The 16,393-nt window shown below is 36.9% G+C and overlaps 1 protein-coding gene across 2 annotated transcripts in view; it reads left to right on the top strand.

Moving 5' to 3' along the window:
* Positions 1–1,605: 1,605 nt before the first annotated feature.
* LOC139969006 (poly(ADP-ribose) glycohydrolase-like) overlaps positions 1,606–16,393 on the top strand; it is a 28,984-nt gene continuing 14,196 nt past the window's right edge. The window contains exons 1-10 of one of the 2 annotated variants that reach the window (XM_071973674.1): positions 1,606–1,834; positions 6,674–6,793; positions 7,252–7,342; positions 7,951–8,160; positions 9,631–9,775; positions 9,935–10,054; positions 11,770–11,853; positions 12,331–12,498; positions 13,926–14,086; positions 15,680–15,759. In XM_071973674.1, coding sequence (XP_071829775.1) covers positions 6,694–6,793; positions 7,252–7,342; positions 7,951–8,160; positions 9,631–9,775; positions 9,935–10,054; positions 11,770–11,853; positions 12,331–12,498; positions 13,926–14,086; positions 15,680–15,759 — 1,159 coding nt within the window. In that variant the 5' untranslated portion in view covers positions 1,606–1,834; positions 6,674–6,693. Of the gene's footprint in view, positions 1,944–6,673; positions 6,794–7,251; positions 7,343–7,950; positions 8,161–9,630; positions 9,776–9,934; positions 10,055–11,769; positions 11,854–12,330; positions 12,499–13,925; positions 14,087–15,679; positions 15,760–16,393 lie in introns of both variants that reach the window. The other variant, XM_071973673.1, reaches the window with a different exon arrangement.

The raw sequence follows: 16,393 nt of genomic DNA on the forward strand, positions 1-16,393 counted from the left end.
CAAAAATAGGCAAAAGGCTACACTATAGACAACATTGAACATTTTGTGTCCCTCCGTTACCATCGGAATTGTCCCTCCGTTACTGTACAAAATCAACTGTAGATTTGACAGTTGATGCCTGTTCATCTATTTTTTCCTTGGTGGTTGTGAAGCAATGTACCAGCCAACACCTGATATAAGTTACATGGTCAATGCAACTTAAGAACAGTGAAATTGACATCTTAAAAAAGAGTGTGAAAACACGTGTTCATTTGGTGTCCCTCCGTTACCATGATGCCCTTCATGACGTATTTTTCCTACAGTAACAGCCACAAGAATTAAGTTTATGGGTATGAAGCAAGTAACTACCTGTCTAGATAACCACACAAGAAATTGCAACATACTCCCTCAAACTTATGCAAAGAGAGAAAAAATGTGTAAGGAAAACAGTCAAATGTCCCTCCATTACCGCTTGACCCTGCCCATATATATATATATATATATATATATATATATATATATATATATATATATATATATATATATATATATATATATATATATATATATATATATATATATATATATATATATATGTTGATACTAGATGAGACTAGTGGAACACTAGTAGTTGTTACTCGGAGTTTCACGCGTTATAGCGATCTTCAGACAACTGGTCCAGTAGTCTGAAGATCGCTATAACGCGTGAAACTCCGAGTAACAACTACTAGTGTTCCACTAGTCTCATCTAGTATCAATATATATCAAGCTCTGTCCAATGGACATAGAGCACTCTGCGCCAAGATAGACGCCAACCTACTCTATATATATATATATATATGTATATCTATATATCTATATATATATATATATATATATATATATATATATATATATATATATATATATATATATATATATATATATATATATATCAAAACTACTGAGTAAAGTGTAGAAGCACATCAATTAAATGTGCCTCTAAAGTTTACTTTATACCTTTGATTTATTGCCTGCTCTCTTTGGTTGAGTACCACCATCAGTGGTGGCTTTACTTAAATATTTTGACTTCTATATATAGGAATATTTCAATGTTCAGAAATGTGGAAGCCCGCAAAATTATCACACTTAGATGTTTCTTATGATAATTATTGAAACAAAAACGGAAACGAGAATCTGTTTCACCTATATAGTTTCACTCTTCACAAAGAATATGTAAATCACATTGCTAGAATCACAAGCGAGGGAGAGTGGTCTTGGAACCATCATCGACACACGTTCATTTCGTGACTGCTAAATATTTTCTTTAGAAGTTTCTCAATAAGCCAGTGGTCAGTAACACAAATGACATAGAAAAGGTAAGTGTAATTTTTTTGTCTGTAAACCTGCATAATGAGTGATTAAAATAATGTCATATTTGACGTCTTTTTGTGACATCATTACGGTTACCGTAATATATTGCTAACGTCGATCGTTCTGTGGCACATAAACACAGAATAAATTGCAAACGAAAATGTATTTGTGTGTCACAGAATTGGATATTGCAGAAGGACTTGTGACTGCATACTGAAATAAAGTCTGAAATAAAGTCCATTTTGGCGTCCAATATTGTATTGTGCAGAATGACATACAGACGAAAATGAAATTCGACAGCACGGCTTGTGACTTCCCACCAAAGATATTTCACCAAAGGAGAAATATCTTTGCTTCCCACTGAGTTACTCAGCTCAGACACAACATGTACTCTATCATTTTTTGTACGTTTGTATCACAGGACTGTTGATTTTCTGTGATTTGTATTTCAATGAACAAATTTGGAGATGCCGCCCCCGTTGATCGACTGTTGTCGTGTAACGTAAGTTCGTCACATTAAAGTTTGCTTAGATGAAACGTCACATAACAATAAAGGTTGGTCTCTTATAACGATTACAAGCTTATTGGATACAGACCCCAGTAGACAAAAAGTAAGACGTGTTTAAAATAAGGTACTCTTAGGCTTAGGCTCACACTAGAAACAGTAGCCCATAATAATTATTAGGCATGTAGAGTTAAGTTAGGGATAAATAATATCACGATAGGCTCTTTGCGATCATGGAACGCCGACCAGATTAATAATCCGGGAGAGAAATATCGCGGAATACATAGTTTCTGTGATACACGTAGACTTGGTAACTTGAATTTTGGTTACATTTATTTATTTTGCTCGTGTTACCGAATACCAAAAATAAATTTAACTAGGAGGTATGGTCAGGATATCCTTTGGAAAATTGTTTTTGTGGTAGTAATGTACTGTAGGCTAGGTCTAGTACTGTAGTAAAACAAGACCCATGAACAAAATGACTTGAAGTTGAACATTGGTGATGAGGTGTTCTAAAATTTTGAGCATTTGAACACCATCGTGGAAACACTTAACCACCAAAACACCCTCAAATCCACCCTCCCTGTAAATGTATAGTTTGCTTCATACCCTTTGATGTCAAACAGAAAGCTGGGGGGGGGGGGGGGTTATGGAAGGGGTCAACATCATGTCCCCTTATTGATGTACAGTACACAGGGGTGGTACAGTATAGTCAGTATTGCGAACTTCGGCATACTTCGGACACCCTAAGAAATACATGATTTCACCATGAAAACCTACAGGAAGAGCCAAATTTCACCAAAAAGTACGAAGCTGCAGTTATTTTCTCTCCAAAATGACCCGTGTGCAAGAAATTACTTACATGTATACATGTATACAGGTATACATGTACATACCTGGTCTGTTGTTAATCTGTATGTCGATAGTTGGCAAAAACTGAATGAGAATGATTCCAACTCATTCACAAAAATCACATGCACCTTATCTCCAAATTCAGTGCTTTCTAGTTCTATTGGCATTGACAGGCTGTGTTCTGATTAATATTCCACTGGTGTCCTTTATTGATTGGCTGGTGTTGACTTGCTAAAGAAGATGCTTCGGTTTGGCTTGAGTTTCTGTTCCATGAACTATTATAGTCTTTTTGTACTTGATTTTTTAGATAAAACAATTTTCCTACATGATCTTCCCATATCTGCCGTTCCTACATGATCTTCCCATATCTGCATGGGTTTGACAGCACCGTTCCTACATGATCTTCCCATACCTGCATGGGTTTGACAGCACCTTTCCTACATGATGTTCCCATATCTGCATGGGTTTGACAGCACCGTTCCTATATGATCTTCCCATATCTGCATGGGTTTGACAGCACCTTTCCTACATGATGTTCCCATATCTGCATGGGTTTGACAGCACTGTTCCTACATGATGTTCCCATATCTGCATGGGTTTGACAACACCGTTCCTACATGATCTTCCCATATCTGCATGGGTTTGACAACACCGTTCCTCCATGATGTTCCCATATCTGCATGGGTTTGACAGCACCGTTCCTACATGATCTTCCCATATCTGCATGGGTTTGACAACAAGGTTCCTACATGATCTTCCCATATCTGCATGGGTTTGACAACACCGTTCCTACATGATGTTCCCATATCTGCATGGGTTTGACAACACCGTTACTACATGATGTTCCCATATCTGCATGGGTTTGACAACACCGTTCCTACATGATGTTCCCATATCTGCATGGGTTTGAGAGCACCGTTCCTACATGATCTTCCCCTATCTGCATGGGTTTGACAACACCGTTCCTCCATGATGTTCCCATATTTGCATGGGTTTGAGAGCACCGTTCCTACATGATCTTTCCATATCTGCATGGGTTTCACAGCACCGTTCCTACATGATGTTCCCATATCTGCATGGGTTTCACAGCACCATTCCTACATTATCTCCCCATATCTGCATGGGTTTGACAACACCGTTCCTACATGATGTTCCCATATCTGCATGGGTTTGACAACACCGTTCCTCCATGATGTTCCCATATCTGCATGGGTTTGACAGCACCGTTCCTACATGATCTTTCCATATCTGCATGGGTTTGACAACACCGTTCCTCCATGATGTTCCCATATCTGCATGGGTTTGACAGCACCCTTCCTACATGATCTTTCCATATCTGCATGGGTTTGACAGCACCGTTCCTACATGATGTTCCCATATCTGCATGGGTTTGACAACACCGTTCCTACATTATCTCCCCATATCTGCATGGGTTTGAGAGCACCGTTCCTACATGATCTTTCCATATCTGCATGGGTTTGACAACACTGTTCCTACATTATCTCCCCATATCTGCATGGGTTTCACAGCACCGTTCCTACATGATGTTCCCATATCTGCATGGGTTTCACAGCACCGTTCCTACATTATCTCCCCATATCTGCATGGGTTTGAGAGCACCGTTCCTACATGATCTTTCCATATCTGCATGGGTTTGACAACACCGTTCCTCCATGATGTTCCCATATCTGCATGGGTTTGACAGCACCGTTCCTACATTATCTCCCCATATCTGCATGGGTTTGAGAGCACCGTTCCTACATGATCTTTCCATATCTGCATGGGTTTGACAACACTGTTCCTACATTATCTCCCCATATCTGCATGGGTTTGACAGCACCGTTCCTACATGATGTTCCCATATCTGCATGGGTTTGACAACACCGTTCCTCCATGATGTTCCCATAACTGCATGGGTTTCACAGCACCGTTCCTACATGATGTTCCCATATCTGCATGGGTTTGACAACACCGTTCCTATATGATCTTCCCATCTGCATGGGTTTGACAGCACCGTTCCTACATGATGTTCCCATATCTGCATGGGTTTGACAGCACCGTACCTATATGATCTTCCCATATCTGCATGGGTTTCACAGCACCGTTCCTACATGATCTTCCCATATCTGCATGGGTTTCACAGCACCGTTCCTACATGATCTTTCCATATCTGCATGGGTTTGACAGCACCGTTCCTACATGATGTTCCCATACCTGCATGGGTTTGACAGCACCGTTCCTACATGATGTTCCCATATCTGCATGGGTTTGACAGCACCGTACCTATATGATCTTCCCATATCTGCATGGGTTTGACAGCACCGATCCTACATGATCTTTGCATATCTGCGTGGCTTTGACAGCACCGATCCTATATGATCTTCTCATATCTGCATGGGTTTGACAGGTTTCTCAAAACAAAAAAAACAAAAAACAAAACTGCATAATTTTTCAGCCAGATTGACATTCCTAAGTTGTATCACTCAGTAATAGTAGTAGGCAACTATAGACCTACTCATGCGTCTCTACTCCAGCAGTATCTTACAATATATAGCCAAGTACAATATGTATCCAAGGGCGGCGGAACCGGGGGGGCACAGGGGGCACGTGCCCCCCACTTTTCCTCAGGTTAAAAATGTGCCCTTTTTCTACATAAAAATTTCAAAATAAAAAAAGAGTTTACAAAGCGAAACCCACGGCGAATGAAATATTTCGGGAAGTTTTAAATGTTAACTACCACAGGCGTAGAAGCCCAATTTATTGGGGGGGGGGCGGGGCTGTAACGACTTGCCCGAAAAATATTACCAAAATTTTTCGCACGCTACGCGCGCGTTCAACATGTTAATGTGCATAGCAAATAGGCATGCGTTGGTTATTACATCGCATGCCAATAACATACAATCATTTCCTGTGTTATAACCCTTCCAAATTGGTTAGAATTATTGGGAAAGTCGTTACAATAATAATGATCATAATAATATCACTTTAACCATTTAAAAAACATAGAAAATTATTTTTCTTTCAGTATTTTGACATATTTCATTTGCTTTCATGCATGTATCGATCGCGTGTGCAGGGACTTGGACTTTATAATGATTTCACCTCATTTTGTCTTTTTCCTTGTTTCCCAATTTGCACATTTGATATTTTAGTGCTAGTATGCATTGTTTCATTGAGGGGTGGGGGGTAGCGATGATGGAGTGATGTGTATACGCAAATAAGATAATACAATAAGAGTTATAAAGGGTACTAAATATCAGGCTGCATCAGTCCAATCGAATTTCTGCAAAGTGCCCTTCGACGTTGGTGCCCCCCCAGATTAAAAGTGCTTCCGCCGCCCTTGCATGTATCTATATGTCGTTGGATGAGGAATGCATAAGTGATTTATGTTGCTAGCATAAGGAACGTCTTCTAGCATGATTGCAGTTTTACTACCCTAACAACCCTGTTTTCACATCAGAAAGTTGCTTGCAGCTTCCACATTGTTATTCCAATATCAGAAATGACATCTGAATTTGGCAAACAATAACAAGGTATGAGCAATGTCATTAAACTATTATGCCATTTGCTAACAACGAATATCAGGGAGCAGTTATAAGCACAAGGTTCTTGTATACTGAAGAAATCAGAAGTACTTGAAAAGTACTCAGTACTTGGATTCTTAAATGCTTTACTCGGACACTGGCACTCGGTATTCGGATCCTAAGAAGCAGTACTCAGAATATGGTGCTTGGTACTCGGAACCTCAAGTACTTGCAATGGTGATGACTACCTAGTAGTTCTAGCTACTGTTAATTGTGATATCACTTCTAACGCAAAGATTTTGTTTCTGATCTACAATTAATAGTTTACAAAAGTGAGGATGGCTGCAATAATTGTTAAAAGGCAAAACTATGTGTATTCAGCTGCTCAATTGGATCTCTATGTTGAGCACTGAATGTGCCTTTGAATTATGTATTCATAATCTGCTGTTCCTCTTACCAGCTCTTGCAGAGTTTTGAAGGATGTCACAGTTGGATGAAAAGAAGGATCTTAACCCAAAACGACTCCGACAAACAACTTTGAATTTCACATTTGTTAAGAAAAGGAAAAGAAGTATAACTGGTAAGATGATTATTTATGGTTGTTCTGTCTCCTGTAGTGCTTCCTACTCTTGAAATGACCTTTGTATCTTCTGTGACAAACGAGGAATTTCACTGAAAATATTTTGAAGTCTTCATCTGTCATAGTTTCAATTGAGAAAAATTATTGGAACATATAAGCATCATTCAACTCTGTTGTAAACAGTACCTAAAAGACTTTCTTTGACATATTCTACCTAGACTATGGACAGCTTCTTTGTTAGCTTAGGTATGTGCTGCCATTTGGAAATATGTGGAAAACTGGATCAAGTGTTGATACTATGTGTAAGATGGGTCATTGGTATCCAGCTTGAAGGTTGTACCACAAATTATCCATATCTCTTCAAATGTTTCTGACAATTTACTTTTTTCATAAGCCCTCTCTTTATTGATCAATATCAATTACTTTTTAAAGTAACCATGTTGTATTGTTTACTGCAGATGATCTGAAGACAAGCTCTGGTGAAGAAATGCTCTGCCAAACAAACACAGATACCAGGGGAATCGCACCTGCAGAAGTTGCAAAAAATAGGTAAGATGGCATCTCCAATTTCAAGCATTCTCAAGTTTAAACTATTTATGACACAATTTCTGGAATATATATTTAGAAAGTGGTATGCTTACAATTAAGAATCTCTGTGAATTTTGTTATAGAATTACACCACTGTGCAATAGATAAAGAAGACAAACAAAAGTCTTGGGTACCTGAGCAACAATTGCATTCTAGTCTAGAAATTAGAGTCTGATAAAACAAACAAGAAGGTAAAAATTCTTCTAACTGTTACACTCTCAACCACTGGTTCCTTTACAGTCAAACAATGACCATGTATTCATGGTAAAAGTTTGTGTAGTTCAGTATCATATGTCTGTTGAGAAGAAGGCAGCACTAGCCATGAGCTTAGACAAGGTGGAATAATCAGTTCCTAGGGATTCAGTGAATCCAAAAATATACATCTGATAAGATTGCAACTTCATGATAAAAATACACTTTGATTAGTCATCAGGTTAGTCAACAATCAACATTTCTGTTCATATTAAATGTCAATAACTAAAATATTAGCATCTTTAGTATGTATTCAAAGATAAAACCTGATGTTTTGACCTTAGCAAGATCTTCTTTTTTTTCTCTTTCTTTCACAGAGCATGCATGCATGATAATACTAGCTCACATGAAACCAAAGACCTTAGTCATCATTCATCACCTAAAGAGCAGAAGGCAGTGGCACTGTCTAGGTATGAATTGGCAGGTCCATCACATCTTAGTAAGTCTATGGATCTAGGGGAGGTTAATGCTGCTTCTGGTGATGAGGAAACCATGATAGACAACAGTTCACAACCTTTATTTTCAGAGTAAGTATTGGTATTATGTTAGTTTCACACAGACAATTCACCTTCAACCAAGTACAATAGAAATGAACAGCTAGTACAGATACAAAACAGGATCTTCAAGTTTCTTTAACCTTTTTTTTTTAATTCACTTTTTGAAACAGTCAAAATGTGGGGGAAAGTTCCTTGCCATGGTTGTCTGATTGTTTACTAGACAATTTAGTGCCAAAAATGGTTGATTTTGGATTTTGAATGGTTGACTTGCACTTGATGTCATTTTTTATGTGTATATAATAGAGGGCATAATGTGGCTTTGTTTGTAGCATTTTCTAGGATTTGTCCGGAGTTCATGCTGTGTTTCGTTTCTTGAAGTCAAATGCTATATTATCCTTCTGATAAGAGAACTGCCCACGAATTTCATATTCAGTGGAAATGTTGGCAAATTTGTATAAAACACAAACATGAGGTTTATATTGTAAGAAATAGGATATTGTTCTTTGCTTTGTCAAATTAATATTCCATTACTGTATGTACTGTATGATATTATCTTTGTGTATAAGCTAACTTACATTCAGATGATTGCATTCAGCAATATTAATTAATGCATTAATTATACCAATTACTTGCTCTTGACAGCATCCATAATCTCCCCTTTTCCTCAGAAATTTTTCATTGTAAGGTTTAGGAATAATTGCATAATTGAATTGAATAATTGAAAGCCTTATTGTTTGGGATTTTCAACCCTTTTTCTGTGGAAGATGTGCAAACTTTGTCAGAGAAAGAATGTTTGTACTGGTGTGGTGTACAGGCAAATTAGGTGATCTCTCTGATATGAGGCAGGGTAGCACTTGAAGTCAGCACTCATTGTAAGTTTATCAAATTCAGAACTTGACACTCTATCACACATCCAAAACATTATATAAATTGTCAGTGGGTGAACAGTGTACATTAATATGCTGGCAATTTATTGCCTTGGGATAAATGTAGATAAACTTGAGGACAAAAGCCAGATGAAGGGTTTATCTTGTAAAGATGCAGTGCTGGCACCAGTCTATGACATCTCACATTTCAATAGTAATTAAAACAATCATATCAAAACCGTGTCTTAAAGTTGTAATTTTTCAAGTGCATCTTCAAACAGTATTACCAAGCTAGCAACTTCATGTTCCAAGAGATCTCACACTTCTCTTGTGTAATAATACTAAATAGAGTTATGTATGTAAGGCAGAAGGTATTATAGTGAGGTTCCTCTCTCATTGCATTCTACTGTTTGCAAGGTCAAACAGCAATCACCATTCTAAATTTGCAGGAAAATTCCATGGAAATTCACACAGAAGATGCTTAGTTTACAAAGGTATGATGCTGCTAGATGGTGCTAAGAAAAATCCTGAATTGCAAATCTTTCTTAGCTAGATTATCAAGAAAATTCCATGTAATTACTAATTTCTTACTTTTAACTCTTCATCTTTGATCTCTTGCTATGCTTTGTCGTAGGTCTGACTCACAAGATGATACACAGCCAATGTCTGAGAATAATGTTTGGTTTGGGACTCCACTGTCTCAGCTAAAGAGAGCGCCTCAGTGCTCATCTTGTCTAGGACAGTTGCAACCAGAGAGACATTTCAAGATTCTTTTCAAGGTAGGTACACAAGGTAATGCTTGATAATTTGTAGTCATATGCAATTCATACCTTACTCCCTAAGTGATAGTTTCAATTAGAAGGGTTAAGAAATGTGTGAAATCATTGATACTCCAGGTTTTATTGAGTTATTTTACTTCTGTTTAATGTCTTTCACAGCCTAAGTTTACTGATGGTTCAATTCCAAAACCATTTCCTGACAACTACCAAGACAGATGGGATTCAAATCATGTTCGTATGCCATGTTCATCAGAAAACCTCTACCCTGTTGAAGCAGAGGTTAGTATGCATAGTAAATCTCATGAACTAGAACTTGCTGAAATGCAAATATTAAACATATATGAATAGAGTGGGTTTTTCTAATAATTAATAAATTTTTGACATGCCAAGATCAAGTAAGCTCTTGTATATTACATTTTTGTAGTAGCAACATTTTGAAGAAGCAACATTTTTGAAGAAGCAAAACAGGAGGATTTGGTGAGACCTCGGTTAGGGAGATGGGAGAGATTAAAGGAGAGGAAAGACTGATATTTACTGATGTGTGTCCTTGAGAGCAGCATGAACATATAGTTGGAGTAGTTAGATTTATGTGTGTTTATATGACTGGATGTATGCGATGCTAAAGAGAGAATTTAACAAGAGGGCAATCCATATCTCATCAACAGCAAACACTGATGCAAATGAACAAATTTATTGTTAGCTATGCAATCTGGCGATACCATAATTACATTCTTTTGTGAAGCCTACACTGAAGAAAACTAGTCTTGGAGTCCTGACTACAGAATCATACTGTGAAATGTTCCTTTAATTGTCCATATTATACTAACTTTTAACACTAGAAAGATTACCACTCCAGGGCTCATTTTTAAGAAAATTTTAAGGTTGTCCCAACCTGCCTTCATATTTGGTTGTCCGAAGGACTTTTGGTTGTCCAAGTGAAAGCCCTTGGATTTTAAAATGGTGCGCCTTGCACAAGAGCCGTACGTAAGTAATACTAAAATGCATTGATTTAGCCTTGTAGGTGAGTACCGTAATGTTAGGCTACACAGGCCTAGTCTATCGGCCTGAGGCTTAAGTCTTACGAGTGTCTAGTCTTACGGAGATCGACAAATGTTGGACAGAACTGTAGTGTAGAGTTATAGACATTTTATGTGGTGTATGATATTGTTCATAATTAATCATGTTGGGTTGAAAGAATTCTCTGGTAGTGAAGAATGATATCCGTAATCGTTTCCGATCATTTCCAGAGACAGAGGTTAAGCCCAGGGTATACAGCAGAGCACGTACATTGCAGCAACATAAATGAGCATGCGGTATGCTCACATGCACTGCATACACATTGTACTCCAGCTAGCTTGTCATACGTGCGTGCGGCCGTGAAGTAGAAAGCAAGTGTGGTTGTGGCCACCAGGGTCTGTACTCTGTAGTGTACGGTAATGTACATAAGCATAGTGCGTATGTACAGTCTGCACATACAGCCAAAGTAAGATTTCCCCTCAAGAGGAACGTACCAAAATGTGATTTATTTCTTACGTCGTTTCTAATATGAACAGAGGGCGGTTCCAACAAGCTCCTGTAATTTTTGAGGGCGGATTTTTTTTTAAAGAATATGGATTTTCCAAGTTTTGTTCAAAGTGTTGAACACTTACAGCAAATAAGCTATGGTACGTCAGACAACCTAAGCTGGGTTTTAGGTTGTCTGGCGTGATTTGTGGTTGTCTCGGATGATTGGACGACTGTTAAATTTGAGACCGACACTCATTGTCCGTTTGTGAAATTCAAATGCAGCATGAAGGTATATATACTAGGCCAACTTTGTCATCTTGCACACTTAGACACAGAGATTAAACCTTGACCAAGACTACCATCTCGGTGGCCACTGCATGTTTAGTGCTGAAGTTTTTATGATAAATTTATGATACAAGGAATCAAGGTCCAGTTATTGCCAGAGCTCAGTCAAGATTAATAATCAGTGGACTTTTGTTTCATTTCAGAGTGGAAAAAAGGAAGTGAAAAGTCGTTGGGAGCTAATTCAGTCATCCCTTTTACATGTCCTCTCTAGCTCTGTTGACTTGGAGGTATTACTCTACAGTGATTCTATCCATTTTGACTATTAAATAAATATACAAAAGATGCTTATCACTTTATGTAAATGAATGGGCATTCACCATAGTTACTCTCAATTGTTTGAATTTTTGTCATTCTTGGTGACTAATGATGTCAAAAAGTCAAGAAGGGGTTATCATGGATCAATATTTTTCAAATGCTGGAACTCCATGTTGTTGGAACCTCGCAATGCTTTAGTTTTACATATATTATCTGCATACACCATACTATCATCAATGTCAATACACTTCCCAGAATATGTGGTCAGCCTTTGAGGAGTCCAGAAACTTTTGACAAACCTTGATGGAAACATTATCCCTTGCATAACAATCCATATTCCATGGATGTTTGCAGCACTTGTCTCTTGAAGAGAAAGATGTGATTTGATCAGTTTTCATTGCCATTTAACAAAGGCTGTAGTAAGTTTTTCTCTTCCATTGACACTGCAGGAATCTATATTACATTACAACACAAGATACAACAAGAGGTGGAATTTTGAAGCCTTGCATCATTACTTTACAGAGGTCCTTGATCGAGAAGAATCTTCCTATTTCTTTGCATCAGTTTTACCTGGAATGGTTCAGTTAGCTTTAGAATTACCCAACATATGCACCCAGGTAAGTGTTGTTATCTAAACTTCATCTTGTACATTTATTTACTTTTTTTGTGAGTTTTTGTTTTTGTACCTACTTAGAATTGTAAAGATGATTCATTGCATCATTGTGTTTAAACAGTACATGAAAAGTACAAATTTGATAAACATTGATTTTATCTCTGTTAGAAGGATGCAATGTATGTTTTGTTCATCTCATCAGCCCTATAAGGAGGCTGAGATGTTTTCAATAGAGACTATTATGGCATTCTCAGTTGCCAGAGGGTGTCTAGGAGTCTACAGTATATCTAGGAAGGGTCAAACAGCTTTTTGTTTGTGTGAGTGTGCCTTTTAAAACTGCAAATTTGTGTCAGAAACCCCTAAATGCCTTGCCCAAGTTTCTTCAAAATTGGTAGGAAGGTACCCCATGATTGGATATTGAATCTTACCAACCTTCAGAACAAAAGGTCAAAGTCTAAAAGGTCAAATGAAACAAAATGTTATTTCTTGTATAAGGTTAAGTGGAAACATTTATGTGACTACAATAGGAATGTCAAGTACTATAAAATATATATGGTTACCCTGGTAACTGAGGTCAAAGACTTATGCCTTGAAGAATTTTGGAATGAAAAGTCAGCAGTCAAAGGAGACTTCTTTGCAATTAATATAAGGACATATGTTTAATACATGTGCAACCTTAATAAGTTCTAGTATGATCAAAATATGCCCGCTTGTTTAGAATCACTTTTGTCCTCTACACTAGTAATGTGTACTAAATTTGGGCTATACTTTATACCAATATCAAAATGTTGACACAAATGGAGCATTTAATTTATGTCTAACTGGCATGCTGATGGAATTCACCAATACATATTAAGTGATGCATACATGTAAAAGCATAATTGCTCTGTAATATTTGAGGCACGTAATGACGTCATTCAGAGGGAACCCTTCAATGGCACTGTAATCACTATACAGAATATGGGCAACACTAATTCTTGCATCACTGTTATGTATTAGATTGGAAGGTCTGAAGACAATAGAAACAAAAAACATTGTGGAATAGTTTGAAATATCAGAGGGGAGGAATGTGTTTGGATAAAGGAATGAGGGGGTGTTCAGAAAATACCCAAATAATTTACCAACTCTAATTGCAACCTTGAATGCAAGGTCTGTTAAACACTTCATTTCAAACTGCTAGCTAAAGACAACAAGTAAATTTAGTTTGAATCAGTTGCAATGTGGGTATCATTTGGATAATGGCCTTTGTTAGTTAACCTTAATGTGGAAGTTTCGATACTGAATTACTTTGCTCTTAGTTTGACTAAATAACTGAAGTATATGTTGTTCTAAGTGTTCATAAATTATATATATATATATATATATATATATATATTGATAGTGATATTCAGTCACATACCAACTCCTTTTGTTAACATGTTAATATTTCAGCCTATTCCATTGCTGAAGCAGAACATCAACCAAACAGTCTTTCTGAGCCAACAGCAGCTGGCTAGTCTCTTAGCGAATGCTTTCTTTTGTACATTTCCAAGAAGAAATGCTCAACAGAAGAAATCAGAGTATGCAGCTTACCCAGACATCAATTTTAACAGGTACATAATATAATCTTATCATTCAAAGAAGTCCAAGTACACAGCTTATTCTACAGAAATCAACTAGAACTACAGAACTTCCATCCAATGATTCTTGGCAAATAAAAAGTTATTTACAGAATTCTAGATATCTAATTGCTTTTTTTTTAATCAGACAAGCCATATTTATCAAAATAATATGAAAGATATTTTTTCCTGTACTCTTGTTAAAAAAGGCTAAGTAAACTTTTCAGGACTACTGTAACGTTGAAGAAAGTTTGACTTGCTGCATGAAGCAAGTGGGTAATACATGGCATTGTGGATCACTTCCCAAAATTTGAGTATATAGGCACAAATAAATATTCCTTCAAACAAGCAGTCACTACAGTACTTCCTTATGGCTTCAATACTTTCAGCTATTTTATTGTTTGGCATTTACATAAGCTGTCAAAATAACATTTATTTTTTACAAAAATTAGCAATTTTGTTAACAATCAACTTTAGCTACCAGAATATCCTTGACTTGAAAGAAGTTAAGCACACAGTCTAGGTCATTTTGGTATGTGCACATGTTTGATAATGAATACACTGTAGATATATAGTCTTTATAGTTTAACCATGTTTGACCTTTGACCTCCTTTGATATGTGACCTTTGGTATTTACATTAATTAATGTGCTGCAAACTTGCAGAGGCTGATATCCCACATGGGTTTGTGGATTGCGGCCATTTTGTAATTTTCATAAGTGCATAATGGCCAAAATGCTGTACTTTGTTGTTTAACCTTTTACTCATAAGTCACAGAGGCACTACATCCCATAACCATGCACACAGTCACCAGGTTGCTTTATGGTTTAGGAGGAATTTGTGACACACTGTTTTGTTCTTACTCATGCACGTTTAATACCTCATGGCTCATGCCCAACCACACACACCTTAACTCTTTGACACTCACTTCAAAATGGTCAGTCAACCTTATGTTATTCTGTACCTCAAGGGGTGTGAGATCACTGAGGTGGGCAACAATTTTGTAAATATTTTGTCAAACAAACAGTTGATAGTCTGAGTAAAATATCTTGTTCCCAGTACACTTAGTGTAGGGATGAGATAATAACATAGAAGTGATTCAGTTTTACATTGAAAGTGTTACTTGTCCGAATTTAATACATATTCTGCGAGATAAGTGTCATTTAGTTCATGCCATCTCTAAGTTATTTCAATTGAGGTTGTCTGTATCATATATTCTATGATAGGTGTAATTTAGTTCATCGCATCTCTGAGTTATTTCAATTGAGGTTATCTGTATAATATAAACTGTGATAGGTGTCATTAGTTCATACCATCTCTGAGTTATTTCCAGTTTTATCAACTGGGGTTGGCCAACTGTTTATCCTTTAGAACTAATGATGGGATCCATATTTAGCCTTGCAAGGTAGCACCTTGATGGAGGCAAAGCATGATTCCCATTTCTTTTTAGGGTGTATGCAAAATGCAGGTCATGCACTTGGTTCCTCTTGGCCATATGAATGTTGTGCTGTGGTGTAAGGAATAATGCAATACACGTGTGACATTTGAATGTTTTATAATATTATTTCTTTATATCCCTACTTTTCAGACTATTTGATGGTAGATCTGCAAGGAAGCAAGAGAAATTAAAATGCATCATTAATTACTTTAGAAGAGTAATAACAAAGAGTGAGTAACTTAACACATTAATGAAGAGAGAAAGTAATTGTTTGAGTGAAGACAGGGGATTTTCTTTGCACTTACTATTAGTTACAGCCAAAATGTGCAGTTTGGGAACTCCTCCCAGCCCTCTCAAGGTTTGGTTGATTTCTGTTGTGTTATTTTTGTTTTTACACCCCTGTTTCAAGGACATTGAACACAGGTGTGTTGCATAAGGCTATCTTTTGAAATATTTTATTGTCTTCTTTGAAAAAAGGAACATCACACTAATCAAATGATATATGTGGGCTTGTAATTGGGGGTTAACTTATTAAAGGCTCAAATTCGAAATTTTCTCCGCATCATCATTTGCATATACTGAGTTTCCCAGATTTATCAAAACTTCAAATGTTTTTTATCTTGGAAATGAAAAGAGCTTTAGAAAATGTCAGCAGATTTTGAATGAGATTCTCACATATAAGAAATCTATCGAATATGGAGCAAATTTACTAGGTGCCTGTAGTACTTTAATACAGTGAGTTTAGTTGACAATAGTAAGCCTTAAATGCCTGAACTGTACTCTTGTAGTAAGTTTTCACAATTTTTTTAAAGAGGGTTTTTTTAGTATGAAAACGTTGCATGTTTGCATCATATTTCATTTCCT

This window comes from Apostichopus japonicus, chromosome 6 (genome assembly GCF_037975245.1).
Source record: "Apostichopus japonicus isolate 1M-3 chromosome 6, ASM3797524v1, whole genome shotgun sequence".
NCBI classification, from domain to species: Eukaryota; Metazoa; Echinodermata; class Holothuroidea; order Aspidochirotida; family Stichopodidae; genus Apostichopus; species Apostichopus japonicus.